At 32.7% G+C, this 18,117-nt stretch overlaps 2 protein-coding genes across 12 annotated transcripts; one reads left to right on the forward strand and one right to left on the reverse strand.

Moving 5' to 3' along the window:
• The first annotated feature begins 6,421 nt into the window (after positions 1 to 6,421).
• Positions 6,422 to 11,304, forward strand: LOC101214327 (peroxisomal (S)-2-hydroxy-acid oxidase GLO4). Of its 9 annotated transcripts, none has more exons than XM_011653415.2 (13): positions 6,422 to 6,552; positions 7,635 to 7,791; positions 8,130 to 8,278; positions 8,409 to 8,533; positions 8,651 to 8,697; positions 9,210 to 9,287; positions 9,442 to 9,566; positions 9,660 to 9,717; positions 9,795 to 9,857; positions 9,948 to 10,017; positions 10,181 to 10,281; positions 10,527 to 10,631; positions 10,930 to 11,304. In XM_011653415.2, the coding sequence occupies exons 1-13, from the start codon at positions 6,437 to 6,439 to the stop codon at positions 11,107 to 11,109; spliced, it is 1,374 nt and encodes a 457-aa protein (XP_011651717.2). In that variant the 5' UTR covers positions 6,422 to 6,436; the 3' UTR covers positions 11,110 to 11,304. The 9 variants fall into 9 exon arrangements, with proteins under 9 accessions (XP_011651717.2, XP_031738751.1, XP_031738750.1 ...); XM_031882890.1 differs by lacking the exon at positions 6,422 to 6,552 and adding an exon at positions 6,634 to 6,652; XM_031882891.1 differs by lacking the exon at positions 10,930 to 11,304 and having other exon boundaries at positions 10,513 to 10,631.
• Positions 11,305 to 12,264: 960 nt separating this feature from the next.
• Positions 12,265 to 16,232, reverse strand: LOC101205684 (peroxisomal (S)-2-hydroxy-acid oxidase GLO4). Of its 3 annotated transcripts, XM_031882897.1 has the most exons (13): positions 15,976 to 16,232; positions 15,382 to 15,479; positions 14,986 to 15,134; positions 14,786 to 14,910; positions 14,661 to 14,707; positions 14,502 to 14,579; positions 14,267 to 14,391; positions 14,085 to 14,142; positions 13,813 to 13,875; positions 13,665 to 13,734; positions 13,450 to 13,550; positions 13,108 to 13,212; positions 12,265 to 12,552 (listed from the first exon to the last, which is right to left on the reverse strand). In XM_031882897.1, the coding sequence occupies exons 3-13, from the start codon at positions 15,126 to 15,128 to the stop codon at positions 12,373 to 12,375; spliced, it is 1,095 nt and encodes a 364-aa protein (XP_031738757.1). In that variant the 5' UTR covers positions 15,129 to 15,134; positions 15,382 to 15,479; positions 15,976 to 16,232; the 3' UTR covers positions 12,265 to 12,372. The 3 variants fall into 3 exon arrangements, with proteins under 3 accessions (XP_031738757.1, XP_004144438.2, XP_031738758.1); XM_004144390.3 differs by lacking the exon at positions 15,382 to 15,479 and having other exon boundaries at positions 15,976 to 16,230; XM_031882898.1 differs by lacking the exons at positions 15,382 to 15,479; positions 15,976 to 16,232 and adding an exon at positions 15,846 to 15,937.
• Positions 16,233 to 18,117: the final 1,885 nt, after the last annotated feature.

Here is an 18,117-nt window from a genome sequence, read left to right on the forward strand (position 1 = left end):
GACAATCTCTTTGAAGGCTAAAAACCCATTGCAGGTATGATTTTGGAATTCACGACCATTGTTACTTCGTAAAATAGCAATTTTCACATTGAACTACGTCTCTACAGTGTGTCAAAAGTCCCGAAAGATGGAGGTAGCCTCAAATTTGTCGAAGATGAGAAAAACCCAAGTAAGATGGGTATGATTATCAATAAAAGTTACAAACCACTGTTTTCTAGATGTAGTGACCTTGGAAGGACCTCAAACATCATTATGAACAAGAGTGAAATGGTGGATTGGTTTGTATGGTTGGGAAGGAAAAAAATACCCCAATGTTGTTTAGCCTGAATACACACATCACAAGATAAAGTAGACACATCAATTTTATAAAAAACATGAGTAAACAAGTGTTTCATATATTGAAAATTAGGTTGGCCTAGACGAAAATGCCACAACATGCAATCTTATTTAGAAGTAGTAAAATAAGAAGATAAAAGCCTAGTCCTAGAAGAGATGTCATCATCAAGAAGGTAGAGTCCCCTGTTAGACTGAGCAGTGCCAATCATCCTCAGTGAGCTCAAGTCTTGAAAAAATGCAGAATCAGGTAAAAATGTTGCTTTGCAATTTAGATCACAAGTAATCTTGCTTATAGATAACATAATATAAGAAATTTTGAGCACATGTAACACATGATGTAAAGAGAGCCCTGCACAGGGATAAATCTCCTCCTTTTCAACAATAGTGGCCAAGGAGCCATCTACAATCTTAATTGTTTTGTTACCCGCACATGGAACATAATACACAAATAATTCAGAGGAACCAATTAAATGGACTGTGGCGCTAGAATCCATAATTCATGGTTTCTTCTCATGAATACTAATAAGACTGAAGGACCGAGGTATACTTGATTGGGTAATGGTAACTAAAGTAGTAGGACTGGGATTGACCTGATTCTCATGTAGATTAGGTGGTTGAGAAGGTCCAGCAAACTTACTCACATATACCCATCTAGTGTTATTTTTGTCGTTTGAAGGATGTTTTTTTCCTTTTGGAGGATGGTCATGTAACTTTCAACATTGTGCCTTGGTATGGTATTGTTTCATGCAATGATCATAGACTGGAACTAGTTTTCCATTGCATTCTTTTCACTGCCACTAGAGGATCTCGCACTAAAAGCAGTGAAGTCAATAGCCAAGATTGTTGAAATATTCATAACATTTGTAAGATCCTTCAAGACAGATTATATTTCAAAGCAGAACTCCATGAAGAAGGGAATCGGTCTCTGGCCCAATATACGTCCACGAACTATATCAAGCTTAGAGTTAAGACTAGCAAGAAAGTCATAAATCATGTCAATCTCTTCAACTCTAGAGTACTATACATTATCACTGGGACTACTCCAGACTAGTTCTCTCATAGATCCATTTCCTGCTAGATAAGAGAGATCTTGTTAAAAAAGATGTAACATTCATGGTCTCTTGCTTGCATTCATGTACTTGTTTTCGTATTGTATATAGGCGAGAGGTATTTTGACGTTTGGAATACAGTTTCTGGGTTGTGTCCCAAATATCTTTATCAGTTGCAACGTAGAGTAAAGGTTTTCGAATATGTAACTCCATGTTATTGATCAATGTGGATCAAAGAAGAGAATCTTCTCATTTCTAGTACAGTTTTTTAGGGTCCTCAAGTAGAGGATGAGATATTTCTCCTATCAGAAAACTGAATTTATGTCGTTCTTTAAGAACCATTTTCACTGACTGAGACCATAAGAAATAGTTATTTTCGTTAAATTTTTCCCCTGAAAAATATCTTGTAGACTGAGCCAATGAATTAGTCACATAAGGAGAGGATACAAAGGGGAATGAGGTTAGTAGATTCTCAAAATACATTGGCAAAGATATATGAAGACCACGACCAGGAGTCTTGGATGTTGCCTCTAAGTTAGCCTCAATTGCTGCAATCTGCTGCCAAAGCCCTCTAGTTGCTGATGAGCTACACTCGAAGAAGTAGAGGTTGCACGTTAGGGTTGGAATGTGTCGAAGACTCTCCAACTTTAAATGTTAAGTAGATTTGAGGATGGCCAACCCCGGGATGATTGCTAGGATTTGGAATAAAGTTGGTGGATGACAACACATATAGGTTGAACAGCAGAAGCGATGATGGCTGGACGGAGGTAGATGGCAAAACCTGAAGCGGCGCATTGAAGGCATTAACAACTATGGATGAAGGCAAAGGTGGTAAGGATGGGTTGGTCGGCATTTTTTGAACGGATGGGTAGGTTCAGGGTCTTCGATGGGGGCGTGTGGAGGTGTGTACAATAGAGAAAATGATGGGTTTAGGTGGTCGACGTTGTCTGAAGCCATCGAAATCACCATTCATCCATGGTAGCACCAATACGAGCATCGACGATGACAACACTAATGGCGGCTGTCTCCTCTGTTAGTTTACAACAAGTGTTTAACCTTCTAGGGTTTCATCGATACCTTGCTCTAATACCATATTGAAAAAAAAAAAAGAAGAAGAAACAAACAACTTTACATTGAAACCTTAGAACAGGGAGAAAAACCACATGATGCTCTCTCTTTTATTATTTTTCTATATATCATAATGATACAAGGAACATTTATTTATAGGTTATAGAAGCCAAAATAAAATAATGAAAAATATTGAAGGCACTATAAAGTTTTAATAAACCCTCAGACTTTCAATATACAACAAACCCACTAATTCTAACAGTATCAATTCTTAGGCTATTGCATGTATCTTCTTGTAATTGTATTGATTCTTTAGTGCAATAGAGATTAATTCTTGCATGTTTTTCGTAACTTTCTAATTAGCAATGCATCTTTTTGTTCAATGATGAGAAGTTTTGCAAGAACTCCCAAATCCCATCTTTGGTTCACATTGTTTTTATTGTACTATTGCATGATAGTTTTTCTTTACCATTAATTATGTGCAATTGTAGTAATTCTTGCATCTTTAAATCGATAAACGACCCCTACCTCAAAAACTTCTTTCAATCACTTTTGATGTAGCTAGAGTCTGAAAGGTTGAAGCATTATTAGCTCATGTGTGACCACCACCATCTATTGTTTCTAATTTACATTCTTGTGTATTCACAATACAATCCACTTTAACTTATCTTTGGTCTCATTAAGTTTGCCGTTTTGAACAAAATTAAAACTACCTCTTAATCTTGTGAGTTCGATCTTGAAGTACCCTACGATTTTTACTTCTATTGTGCTTAGATCTAGTTACCTTTATGTTTACCGTACATATTGGATTGATCAATATGTCTCCAGATGAACGATTTGGACTACATTATAGTAACCTTTCAAAATGGGTCATATCTAGTGTTACCAGGAGAAGATATCCAAACTTATCTATATACTATAGACCTTTTGAGTTATTACTTAAACAAAATATATTGTGTGTCAACTACAACTACTTACCATTCAAGTTTTATAAAATAACCTTGGGTTTTTGTTACACAATTAAAGAAAAAACGTAATAAAATAACAATTATTTTATTAACAAATACATTGCTTACAATATTACAAGCCACACAAGCCACGAGTTTGGGACACATACCCAACAACTTGTTACTAATTAGGTCAACCTTCACTTTGCCTGAGTGAGAGGACCTTTTCATAGGTCCATCTTAGTTCTATGGTAATCCTTCGAGCATGTGCATACATTAGACATGGTCGATGCCAAACATGTAGATTTGATGTTTAACTAATCAAGTTAACCCAGGTCCCTTGGTCCGCTAATTGACCTTGAACCTTATTATTTTGTTGTCTTTGTCGCTCTGTCCATCTATTTTATTTAGATCTATATCCTCGAGTCTAAAATCATACAAGACAAACATAGAATATATAGAAAGGTGATAGTTGTGTATTGGCATAATGTTTGAAAGATGGGACATGGGAATAAGATTTGTTCTCATGGAGATGGGATTGGAGACGTTTTATTTGTTATTATATATTCTCATCTTTTCTCTTTGTACTCTTGTCAAAGGATATTTGATACCCAAAGCTATTATTCTCATATTCTCTTTATACTCTTCTGTCAACGGTATTTGATGCTCTTTCTAAAAGTTGAAGGGTTTTTATAAATCTCACTCTCTCCTCCTCCTTTTTCTTCAATATATATATATATACTTTCTTTCCTCCACTCTTTTTTAACACATTCTTTTTATTTCATATATCTATTTATTCCAACTACACCTCTTTAGTATTTTAATTAAGTATATAATAAAAACATACTATTTAAAATTTAATTGGTACTCATATATTAAGCTAACATAGTTTTTTGTTTAATTAGTAATAAGTTAATGATAGTTCATTTTGTTTCAAAATAGATATACAGTGGATGAGGATGTATTAGGAAGTTTGTTTTGAATGACAAATAAGGGTAAAAATATTTTCAATCAATGGTGAAAATCGTAATAGCAAGATCATAGATATCTATTACTGATAAACTTTTAGATTGTATTGATATATTATTGGTAGATTTCTATCTATGTCTATTACGGTCTATCATTGTATTTATAATAGTTTTATTATATTTTAAACTGACCTAATGTATTAATATTACTCAAGAGTTTTTTTTTCTTAGAAAAAATATTATTTAACTAATAATCTATGACTTTAAATCAATTGAATTGAATTTTAGTTAGATTTGTCTGTTATATGAATTATTTTAAGATTAATTTACATACATGTAATAAAACGGAAAAATATTTATGATCCGTATAACATAAGAAAAAAAAGCTCATGAAGCCACCATTGTTTTTTTTATAAATTTCAAAATTGTCTTTGTTGATTTTAAATTTTCTGAAACGAGTATTGAAATTTTGCGCATCATTTTTTTTGTTATTACCTCTCTTTCTTTATATTCTCACTTTTTCTTGTTCGTTATTTCTTCATCTCTTTTTTCAGAATTTCTTTTCTTTTTTCACTACATGATCGTGTACTAAAATCTAAACGATCAGTCATCTATTCTAGCTGATAGACAAAGACAGATTACTATCATTATCTATTCCAAATAAATAAGTGATAGATCTAAACGATCGTTTTCTAAGATCTAAAGGATCATGCACCAAGATTAGTTAGATTTTGTGCAAGATCATTTTGGTACAAGAGAATGTACCAAGATCCTTAAATATTTGTACAAGTTTAGATATCAGTACAAGATCGTGTACCAATATCTAAATGATCAGTTGTTTATTTAGATAGACCACTATCATTGTCTATCTCATATAGATAAGTGATAAATCAAATGATCATTTACCAAGATCTAAATGATCATCGTGTGTACCAATATCTAAACAATCTTTTAGACTATATTATACATCGTTTAAATTAAAATCTTTTTCACGCCTGTGTAGTTGATTAATTGCGAGATATTTTTTTTTTTATTTCATGTGGTAGGCTTGTAAGCTTTTTCCTTTTTCAAAATTGTTAGGATATAAATATTTTTTTGGGTTTTGTTCTATTTTTTAAAAAACCTCTTATTTTAATAATAATAAAAGAAATTGACTATTCTACTGATTATTCCTCCATTCATTGCCTATAATAAATTAATTAAAGGTTAATTTATATATATATATATATATATATATATATATATATATATATATATATATATAACAAAATTAAAAATATTTACAGCCAGCATATAACTAAACAAAAAAAATGTTCCAGAAGCCCGAATTAATTTTTTTTGTAAATTTAATTATTTTGTAAATTTCAAAAATTTCCGTTTAGAATTTCTTAATCTCTCGTGTTTGGCGACATCTTTTTCATAAAAACAATATTTTTTTTATTACCAAGTATTCTATTATTCTTTTTTTTTTTTACTACATGGTCGTGTAACAATATCTAGGTGATCGATTGTCTATCATCTCACATAGATAAAAATAGACACTAATAGATTGTTTAAATTTGGTACAATATCATTTAGACTGGGTATGAAATCGTTTTTCGCATGTGCATATATCAATTAATCGTGGAATATTTTTGCTATTTCATGTTGTGGGCACATGAACTTTTTTCTTCAAAATTATTCTATACGGTAATATTGTAATATAGTGCACTTCATTATACTTTTTCAAAGAAAAAAAAGCCTTAATTAAACTATATTTTTATAAGTATAAGTTAATAATTAACTATATTTATTTATTGAAGTATTAATACATTAATGAAATGTATCACATTTATTACATACAAAATCTGCATATCAATAATGCACATCAAATACACAGTGATCTTATATATTAACCTTGCATCTTTTGTTTCATTCTCAAAATCTTATTCTCAGTCATCTATTGTGGATTCATGTCTAGCAAAACTTTTGAACAAATTACTATTAAGTTAATCAAAGTTATCTTCAATCAAACAGATATGTATTGTTTTATACCATTGGATAACAGTTATTTTGTTCCCCTATAAATATGAAGTTTGACTCATCACTCTTAGTGTTTCACCTTCAACAATTTATATATCCTCGATCCTGCCATTACATTATTGCATATATTCTCTACTCAATTAATATAAAGTTTGGCTATCTGTAAGCTTTGTTACTGTTTTCTCTTCTCATTAATTAACATTACATTACATATATATATTCTGCTCCATGCATTATGATTTATTTCAAGTACTTCCAGAAAGTATGAGTTTTCTTTGTTATTTACTGCTTTATTGTTTGTTATTTATTTGTATAGTCTTTTATTGTTTATTTTTTGTAACCAATGTTATTATACATGCATGCATATTGTCGACTAAATATGAATTCTCTTGTTATTTACTGCTTCAGTGTTCCCTATTAGTTCATTATTTATTGTCGTTGTAGTAAAAAAGTTATCTTTTATTTGTTTCTTTTTGTTTCAATCGTTTGTTTATTTCTATGTAAACCAATAGTTATTATACAAGCCAGGCTTCTGACGTTAACCAAGTTATGATATTCTTTGTTGGAGAGATTAGAATGTAATCAAGTTTACGAGTAGCATTAGAGTAAGTGAGAAAGCGGTATCGAAAATGAAACGAAAATGAGATTGTGAAATGTAAATAAATGGAGAAGAGGGTTGGATTGAAAACGGTGAAAAACGAACGAATAGGTTTGGTATTACAATTAAGACAAAAAAAATGCTCAATCCAAACATGAATTTAGTTTACATTCCATTACGAACTCCAAAACAATCCTTGTTTAGTATTTGATATATAACATAGAGTTCTAGTTAAAAACAAATTGAAAATGAAAGGACTAATCCATGTATATTTTATAACTTATTGAATTTTTTTCCATTTGGGATTTTAACATTGTCCCTATCAATCAAGATGGTCTCTTTCAAAAATGCTCCTTTAGATTTAATAATATAAAATTTGATCAATGATAAAAAAAGTAGCTAATGTATATGGTACAATTGTAATTGTAATATATATATTGTGAGGATCTCTTAATCTTTCCTAATGTATGAGGTTGAAGAACATAAATTAAGTTACTTTTTTGGTTGATATTTGTTTGGATGCATTATCATGCACTTGCTAATTAATTTAATATTATACTATATATAGATGTATGTATCTATATGTATATGTATACAATAGATAAATGATTAAATTAATGTTGTTAGTGTGGTATTTTATGTGCAGGATTAAAATGTCAAATGAAACAGTGATCAATGTGGATGAGTTGCAAGAATTAGCTAAGCAGTCACTTCCAAAATTATATTACGATTACTACGCCAGCTTTGTGGATCGAGGAACTGATGTGTTTAAGGCATTAGTCCATGCTACTCAGGCACTCCTTGTAATTAACCTACTCCATATTTCTCATTGTATATAATATATTCCAATAAAGTTACATTAAGGATGGATGAGGGCAATTTGGTTAAGGGAATTTTTCTTTAATAAAGAAAAGAGCAAGTGCTGAAAAGTTGTTTTCCTAAAAATATGAACCCATTCTTATTTTGGCTATATTTTTCCAAATGAAACCTTATAAAAACGTGTTATATCTACCCTAGTTTTCCTAAAAACAAACGTTATATTATATTATATATGAATCCTAAAAGAATGATGTAAACAAAGGTTATATTAATATATTACATATGGATCCTAAAAGGATGATGTAGGTGTATATCTTGTCAGGCCAAAATATCATCAGACCCAGTGAAAGTGGAAGACTTCAAAGAATTGGCTAAATTGGCACTTCCAAAAATGTACTATGATTTCTACGCTGGTGGAGCTGAAGATGAACACACACTTAGAGACAACATACAAGCTTTTCAAAGAATCACGTAATTTTTTATCAAATTAATTTTCAACATAACCTAATGATGAACTCGTTCCATTATACTTAGCTTTGAAGAAGAAAACACAACACATGGTTCTACATTATTTATTCATAGTCTTTATATAAATACATAGGATTCGACCTCGAGTTCTTGTAGACGTGAGCCAAATTGATACATCAACAACTATATTAGGATATCCAATCTCTTCACCTATATTAGTTGCTCCCACTGCCGCACATAAGTTGGCTTTCCATGAAGGTTAATTCAACAAATTACCATTCTTTGGTGTATTATTATTTCTTATTTAGTTTGAGACACTCATTTTCATTCTACTTTCTTTTTTATCATATATAATATGATTATTTGTTGTTTTAGGTGAACTAGCCACAGCCAGGGCAGCTGCAGCTGCTAAAACTATTATGGTACTCATTTTTTGTTTTTCTACTTTTACGTTCCATATTTTTACTTAACATTTTCAACTATATCTCTTTTTGGATTGGTATCAAACTGTTCATTCAGTGTTACTTCAAATTTCAATTAATTCAAGTTAGCAATATTAAATTTACAGAAACAAAATAGCACATGAAATAAGTTTCTAAATAATGAAGTATACTTGTTATGTATAATACTTTTTAAGGCTACAATCAAAGTGTGTATATAGCCACGTTTTGTGATACACTTTTGGTAAGAATTAGATATAGATTTTATTATATTTGTAAATTTTTTTGTTATTAAAAAAATTCATATGGTACATAATAAAATTATGAAAGTGAGCGTAAAGCGGTATATAGATGCATTAGAAATTAGAAATGAAGAGGTGTGTGGTTCGATTTTTCCATTTCTTATAAGATAAAAATAAAAGATTTAATAGTATGAAGATATTTTAGTTATGCAATTTGATAATGGAATGAATTATTTTGGTTTTGTTTTGTAGGTCTTGTCATACTCTTCATCCTTTTCAATAGAGGAAGTTGCCTCTAGTTGCAATGCTGTCCGTTTCTTTCAATTATATGTAAATCCCACTTTCCTTTCCAAATTTTAGTATTCAATTTTTAATCAAATAAGGTTTTGAAATAATTATTTAAAATCAATTTAATGTCAATTAAACGTGTTTTATAACAAAATCACTACGAAAAATATATGCTCAATTTAGAGTGTATGATCAGATATTCAAAAGGCGCAATGTGTCAAGGCAGCTACTAGAGAGAGCTGAGAGATATGGATACAAGGCAATTGTTCTAACTGTTGATACTCCACGCCTTGGTAGAAGGGAGAACGACATAAGGAACAAGTAACCATAACAATGCATTCACATTCTCTCTTTCTTTCTTCCCTTCAAATATTTCTTAATTCTAAGCTAAAGCTATGCTTTGGTTTTTTTTAGGATGATTGCAGTTCCAGAGAAGAATCTTGAAGGCCTCGTAACCATTGACGTTATCCCTGTGAGTACAAATACAATATGAGAAGAATCCCAATAATGCTTATTATTGTTTTACTGGATTGCAATAAACTTATGCAGGATCAAGGTTCCAAATTTGAAACTTTTGCTAACAAAACCTTGGATGACTCTATGCGTTGGGAAGTAAGTATATATGTGCATTTAAACTCCGTGTATGTGAAAACGGTCTACTTTGTTTTCAGTTTGGTTTGTAATATTTTAGTATCCACACAGGATATACAGTGGTTAAGATCAATCACTACTTTGCCAATTCTGATCAAGGGGATTCTCACTCATGAAGATGGTAAAGTTTAAGTTCTTTCTCAATGATATTAAAAGAGAAAAAAAAAAAAAAAAACAAAAAGAAGAAACAGGAAACCGATAATAAAAACGTTATCAAACAGGGCTTTCATATCCATTGATGAAGTGATTTGGTTATTTAACATGGTTGATAATTTGCTTGGCAGCAACCAAAGCTGTGGAAGCAGGTGTTGATGGAATTATTGTGTCAAATCATGGGGCTCGTCAACTAGACTTTGCTCCTGCCACTGTAACTGTCCTTGAAGAGGTAAGTTTCATTATGTACTATTACTTCTATATTACCAAAAGATGTGAAAAATAGGGACATAAAATTGACTCCAAATTCTGTATAAAGAAATATTCACATGATTTCTACTTGATTAGAATTAGAGACAACAAGCTTTATCAAGTATAACTGGAAAACGTCATCCAATAACACTTGCACAGTTAGTTTACCGATAACCGTGGTCATAATTCGTCGGTAGTGTTTCTTAAACAGAGAGTTTAATGCAGGTAGTTCATGCTGTGAAGGGTAAAGTTCCTGTGCTGTTAGATGGCGGTGTTCGGCGAGGGACAGATGTGTTCAAGGCATTAGCCCTTGGTGCGCAGGCAGTCCTTGTAAGATTCTTCATATTCGACACTATTTAAAATTCATGAATCTAACACTAAACACATTCCACTGGACATAAAATTCAATTTTACATTGATTAGGTAAAAGTTCATTTCTAGAAATAGATCAAGGAACCTATTGAACATTGTTAACAATTGAGAAACTAATGAGAATTTTAAAGATCATGGACCAAGTAGACAAATTTGAAACTTGAGAGATTGAACTTGAAATTTAAAGAGTGGATTGTTTGATTATATGGGTATGAATATTGTTTCTGATGTTAGAATTGGCTGTGATTTGATTCAGATAGGGAGACCAGTTTTATATGGGCTAGCAGCAAAGGGAGAGGAGGGAGTAAGAACAGTGTTGGAAATGCTGAAAAATGAGTTAGAGACAAGTATGGCACTTTCTGGTTGCCCAAGCATCAAGGACATTACTAGAAGCCATGTGAGGACGCACTATGATAAGCTTCATTCTATGCTTTGATGTGTTTGCTTCATATTTGGCACTTCTGTAATCTACATGCTGAAAGTTTGGCAGTTAATCAAATGAAGTTTCTAAAGTATGGAGTGTACCCTTTAACGTTGTAATTTTTTATTCAAAAATATTCTCCAAACTTTATAAAGTTTCATCAATATTCTTAAAATTAAAAAATAAAATAAAATGAGATAGTTGGATAAATACCTTTATCCTTAAAAGAATAAAAAAGTCAACAAATGCACTAATTGTTAGTACAGAAAGAAAACTGTTTATCAACACCTGTGATCACTTCCCTCTTCCATTCCTCTTTTTCTTTTTTCTTTCTTTTTGCTTCAAAATCTATGGCCCAACACTTATCAATTTGGTCACTCCTCTTCTTCCATGCACCTTAAATCAAGCTATATAGGGTATACCAAGAAGAAAAGGAAGATAATGGAACCACACCAAGGGATCACCACAAGACACTTAAATGGTTGAGTGTAAGCTAGCACATTGTTTGAGTTTAGTAAATAGAAAGAGAGACGGATTAAGAATTTAGGTAACAAAAATCAATGATAGAAATCCTCGACTGAAAGAACCAAAACTACACAACCGCGAAAGGAGGAAGCAACCTATATCCAATTTTTTGTACATTCACTGATCTGTATTTGAATCTTTTCCATTTTAGCATATATACCAAAATCTCTAGCATTGCAATTACATGCTAAAGATGTTCATCAATGTGAGAAATGGTTTGTACATTTATTGAGGTACTGTAGGAGCTCTTCCTCTTTCCAATATTTTCAAATGACTTCACTCCAGCAAAGTTCATCATTGACAATATACTTCAACCACCCCTTCGGGCTACAACCCGGCACCCAATTCTAGTGACAACCACCACCATCATCGACAATATACTTACTTCTTTTTACAGTTGAGTTCTTAGTTTTATAAGCTCATCCTACATTTCTTTACAAATTTTATTAGTAGAATTGTAAAATTGAGTTTTAGATTTTGTCAGAGGTAAATTAGGTAAATTCGCTCAAGTGTTGTCATTTAGTAAAAGCTACGACTTAATCCTTGCAGAAATAAGAATTTACTTGAAAATTTTGTATACTCGCACAAGCTAGTTTTGTAATGATTGTTGCATATTTTGACTAGCTCTATATTTTACTAAAACGATTTAATTTTAAAATACTATATATTTTATTAAAATGACTTATTTTCAAAATTAAATACTTGAACGTGAATTCAAACTCATTAACTTAAATCATATACAGGGCGAAGCCATTACAACATTGATGGTAGATTATCATAGTGTGTCCTCACATGGCTTCGAGTAATGTCCTTGATGCTTGGGCAACCAGAAAGTGCCATACTTGTCTCTAACTCATTTTTCAGCATTTCCAACACTGTTATTACTCCCTCCTCTCCCTTTGCTGCTAGCCCATATAAAACTGGTCTCCCTATCTGAATCAAATCACAACCAATTCTCTAACATCAGAAACAATATCCATCCCCATATAATCAAGCAATCCAGTCTTTAAGGGATCGTTGTTTCTCAGAGACAAGAAACATAATTAAATTTTCAGTTGAAATCAACAGCCCCATTATTTCAGCTAACATTGTTTAGCACAGATTTAACATTGGAGACCTTTTGTTTTTGGAATGAAAAATGTAGGTTAAATTACAAGTTTAATCTCTTAAGTTTCAAATTTGTATCTATCGTAACCTCTGAACTTAAAAAGTATCTAATTGATCACACAAAAATGTGGATTAAATTACGAAGTTTAACTTAAAAAATATCCAATTGATCACAGGTCCCTTTTAACTTTAAAAAAGTCAATTTATTCTCTCAACTGTAAACTTTGTTTCCAGTAGGTTACTGATATATTTAAATTTCTTAAAAAATAACTTATGGAATTTTATAATTGACCTTAAACTTTCTAAACTTTTAAATTTGTGCTTAGTAGTGCATTCGTGAATTTAAAGAAAAAGAAAAGTTGAATAGATATGGAATTTTACCAAGACTGCCTGAGCACCAAGGGCTAGGGCCTTGAACACATCTGTGCCTCGCCGCACACCACCATCTAAGAGCACAGGGATTTTACCCTTGACAGCGTGCACAACCTGCATCAAAATTCCTGTTAAAATAACCTTACTGATAAAGATTACACTTAATTAGTAAAGGAAAGACGTAGATGTTGGATAATATTTTTTAACTGTACTTCATAAAGCTTGTCTCTCATTCTAATCTAGTTGAAGTCACGTGGAAATTCGTTCATGCTTATGCAGATATTGAAGTAATTTTATCTTCATATTTTCGCATATTTTGCTAATATAGAAGTAGTATATAATGAAACTTACCTCTTCAAGGACAGAAATAGTGGCAGGAGCAAAGTCTAACTGGCGGGCTCCATGATTGGACACAATAATTCCATCAACACCTGCTTCCACAGCTTTGGTTGCTGCCAATCACCAAACATGTTAAATAACCAAGTCACCTATCAATGGGCACTAAATAACTCATCCGAGGCTTCATTTCTTGATTCTTATATTCTTAAAATACAACTTAAACTTACCATCTTCATGAGTGAGAACCCCCTTTATTAGAATTGGCAGAGTAGTGATTGATCTTAACCACCCTATATCCTGTAAATGTTAAAATGTTATAAATAATATAGAAATAAAATAAACATACATGGAGTGTGAGCAGTTCATCAGACATACTTCCCAGCGTAGAGATGCATCCAACATCTCGTTGGCATAAGTTTCTAATTTTGAACCTTGATCCTACATAAATGATTGTGAGTTGTAAATAATCTTAGGAGCAGTAGAAATGAGGTTTTAAAATTTGACATGAATTAAGATGCATGGTAGATGGTAGCACGCTTGAGGGAAAGGGAACCAGACTACTGATCAAGTAAGATAAAAAATTCCGCCATTGTGTTTATGAGTTGTACTTCTAATGTTCTAAACCAGATTATCAAAATATTACTCACAGACTTAACGTCAATAGAAATGAGGCCTTCAAGACTTTTCACTGGAGGTGCAATCATCCTACAAATTTGATCAAGTGTTATTCCAGATAAGACAAAAACTAAGGCATAGCTTACAATTGGTATGTAAAGATAGGAATAGAAAATATTCTATGAAAAGAAACTGAGATATGAAGCATTGATACTTGTTCTTTATGTCAGCCTCCCTTCTACCAAGTCGAGGTGTATCAACAGTCAAGATAATTGCTTTGTATCCAAACCTCTCAGCTCTTTGTACTAGCAGAGCCGAGATATCACGCCTTTTGAAAATCTAATGATTACAGAATGAGAAACTATTAAAAAATTGCAAACAATTGGATTGATGCAACAGGAAAGGACTGAAAGAGGGATAGTAAAATGTGCAAAAGAAGTGTCATTTACATATAATTGGAAGAAACGGACAGAATTACAGCTAGAGGCAATTTCCTCTATTGAACAGGTCGAGGAGTAGGACAGAACCTGCAAGGAAAGCAGCTAATTAAGTTACCAAGTTGAACGAGTAAAATAACTTACAACTTGTAGTCACATTAGGTCCAGTACCATTATAGTTTTTACAGCAGCAGCTGCCCTGGCGGTGGCTATTTCTCCTGAAAGAACACAGATACGATGAAGAAAAAGTATTCTGAAAATAAATTCTCAACTAGCTATAAACCAAAGGGTTTAACCTTCATGGAATGCCAACTTATGTGCAGCAGTGGGAGCAACCAGGATAGGTGCGGAGACGTGATGTCCCAATATGGTTGTTGACATATCAATTTTGCTCACATCTATGAGAACACGAGGTCGAATCCTATAAACCATAGAAACCATGAATAACATATAGCATGACTTTTTCAAAGTAATTATTAGTTAGCTTCAAAATTACGTGATTCTATAGAAAGCTTGTATGTTCTCTCGAAGAGTGTGTTCGTCCTCAGCTCCCCCGGAGTAGAAATCGTAGTACATTTTTGGAAGTGCCAACCTCGCCAATTCTTTGAAGTCATTTATGTTCACTGGTTCTGAAGACATGTTAACCTGACAAAATAGAGACCAGTACATCTTCAAGTGATTGATACTAAAACTTTTTAGAAGTAACAAATGCCACACAAACCATTGAAGGTCGTAAAGCACAGTGGATTGAATTAAGAGAACTTTCTCAACTTTCTTGAAATTAATAATAAGAGCTTTTGGTACAATCAATTTTGGATAATGCATCCAATTAATGGAGACAAGAGTGAGTTCTCCACAACACCCAGTAATCAAGTCAAAGAAAATACTTAACGAGAGGACTAATAAAGCATATGTCGTTCAAACAGTTGAAGAATATAGGAAGGTCTTGCCCAGAAGTTCAATCATTGGATTTGGTTCTTTAGTCTTTTTCTGAGAAGAGAGAGACAGAGAGAAACTTTGTAAATAATATGTTACGCAATTTTGCAACTTTTTTTTCTCTGCAACGATCTTAACCTACTTATTGAGGATGCGGAGAGTTTCCCGACTGAAAATCACAATACAAGCATATTGGGTAACCAAATTACCGATGTGGAACTTGACAAATTAACAGTACATATAGAGTCACAAATATTAATTGATAATTATTAGTTTAGAGGGTGATTTTCATGACAAGTAAAACTGAAGCAATGAACATTGTAAAGGCATCAGAAACAGAGAAAAGCAAGATGACCCACAAACATTATTACTCAAAATGAAATGGACTACAAATAATCATATTCACAAAAACTGACTTACGAAAGCAGTTCACCAACAGAAAGTAGAGCTGACAGATAGAATCTAAGAAATAACAGTTAGTCACTTGTTCATGAACAGAAAAACATGATTATTGCCACGAACAGTTCAAAAGGCTGAAATCACTGTTTACCTTGATTTTATTAGGATCGTAGCTGGCAAGCTCGAAAGGGCAGCGTTCAGTGGAGAATGGGTCGAAAGTTGAATTGGAAGTTGTAGACAGAAATGTTGCTAATGAAAGCGTGCAATTTACAAAATATCGATCAAATTAATTTTTTGAACTTGTTAGTACCTCCTCAATTACTACTTTGGTTTTTCTTGAATTCATAAATATTACCGCCAATGATTGGTGGAACATGCCAGACAATTTTAGACATTGATAATCCCCATGTCGTGGCCAGATATGCTTGTTATCAAACAAACTTGTATAAATATGGGCCGAACATCAAATAGACCTAGCCCAAACATTGAGACCCAATATCATTTTTATCAATCGCACGATGATTCAACTCTGTTGCTTTCCAGAGATGTGCCAAGACTCATTTTTCCATAACAAATTCATAAAAAGAAGGCAAAATGAGTGGATTCTGGGTTCAGCTGTGTGCAACATTATATTTTATTCAATATTATGTAAGTAAAAGGACACAGAAGGAATACCATCCTGTAGAAAATATAGAACAGAAGTAATGCAGTTCAATACACATCCACCCACCCACCACCACAAATGTGGAGAAAAGAAAGACACAGATCTATAAATGGTCAATCCTTGCCATACAAAAGATGTAATTTTTTCTCTAATCTGACTGTTGAGTGGAGGGAATCCTCACTGTGGAAGAGGGAGCACCTTTCCCCTATTGTACAAAACGTGTGTTTTAATTCAGTGATCAAGCTGGAACTACAATCCGGATTTGGAAGTTGAAAAATGGACTCCATGCTCTGGAGAATTAATCCAAAAGTGGAAGCAGCAAACCAATGCATTGAAGAGGAGACTCACAATAATCCAGACAAGAATTGGCAACTGGCTTACCAAATCTTTGATTTCACCCAGAATAAGAGAATAACAACCCCAAGCACGATAGCTACGGGCGCCCACTTCCGAATCAAAGCCTACAAATAGAAGAAAGCATAGAATGTGAACACATTATCAGTGACTGGTAAAGTTTTAAAAACACCAGGAAAATAATAGATTTATTGGGTTACTTTCCGCAGCATTATACTGGAGACCTCGACATATCATAGAGGTACCTCCCCGAGAGTTTTCTTATTGAAGAAAAGTAAAATGGTCTCCCAGCCCCCAACAACTTTACATCTCTTCAAAACAATCCCACTTGATAGGTTATTGCTAATAATGTTTAATTCAAATCGTACAAAACAAGCATCACTAAAGCTTATCGTCATGTCAAACACACCCTCTGAACACAGTTTAGGAATGAAAATCTTTGCAAGACAGGTGTATGTTAACAACATTCGTCTAGCAGTGAAGTTTCTTTTTTTCCCCTTATAAGACATTTAGAAGTGAAGCTCAAGTCCATATTCAGCTTCAACGCTTAATATCTCAGTTAATCTTTAAGGTTTCAGTTTTCACAACTGCCAAATGGATATCACTAAAAATTCATTCCTAGAAAATTGTAAAAATCTAAAATCATAACAATGACATAATAATATAGGGGGGATACAAATTGAGAGCTATTAAAATGACAAGGGTATAATAGAAGTATGCTTCGTAAACATAAGTACATAATATAGGAGGGATAATAACAGCAGCTACCTGTACTAAGATTCGCGGCAACAGTATGCATTCATTTCATATAGATAACAAATCAAATACCCGTATAAGACAAACAGACTTTTCCAGAAGCAGGTTGGAAGTAAAACCACACATGAAAAAGCTAACCTATCGATTCAAATCCTTTGCCTTGTCAGCATAAATGCGAGATTCTGATGTTAATCGACTTGACATTTCACTAACCTCTGCAAAATTAATAATAAGAGAATACCTTCAAGCACAAGAAATAAAACATCTAGTGTTATAGAGAATTATATCCTCAGAAAGTGTACAGAAAAAGGGAAGCAGGACTCTTCACTTAAATCTGCAACAATATTTAGGCTAATCAGAACAGTATGAGCCGAAGATTAGACCAAACCAAATCAAAAGAGTTGCTCAACCAAGTTCAAATTCAAATCCTCCCAACTCTTCAAATCACAATGGAATACATATATGCTGAGATGCTTTCAATAAAACTAGAAATGGAATGCATTTTTACAATCTAGTCAA

The sequence above is a fragment of the Cucumis sativus genome, chromosome 3 (genome assembly GCF_000004075.3).
Source record: "Cucumis sativus cultivar 9930 chromosome 3, Cucumber_9930_V3, whole genome shotgun sequence".
Lineage (NCBI taxonomy): Eukaryota > Viridiplantae > Streptophyta > Magnoliopsida > Cucurbitales > Cucurbitaceae > Cucumis > Cucumis sativus.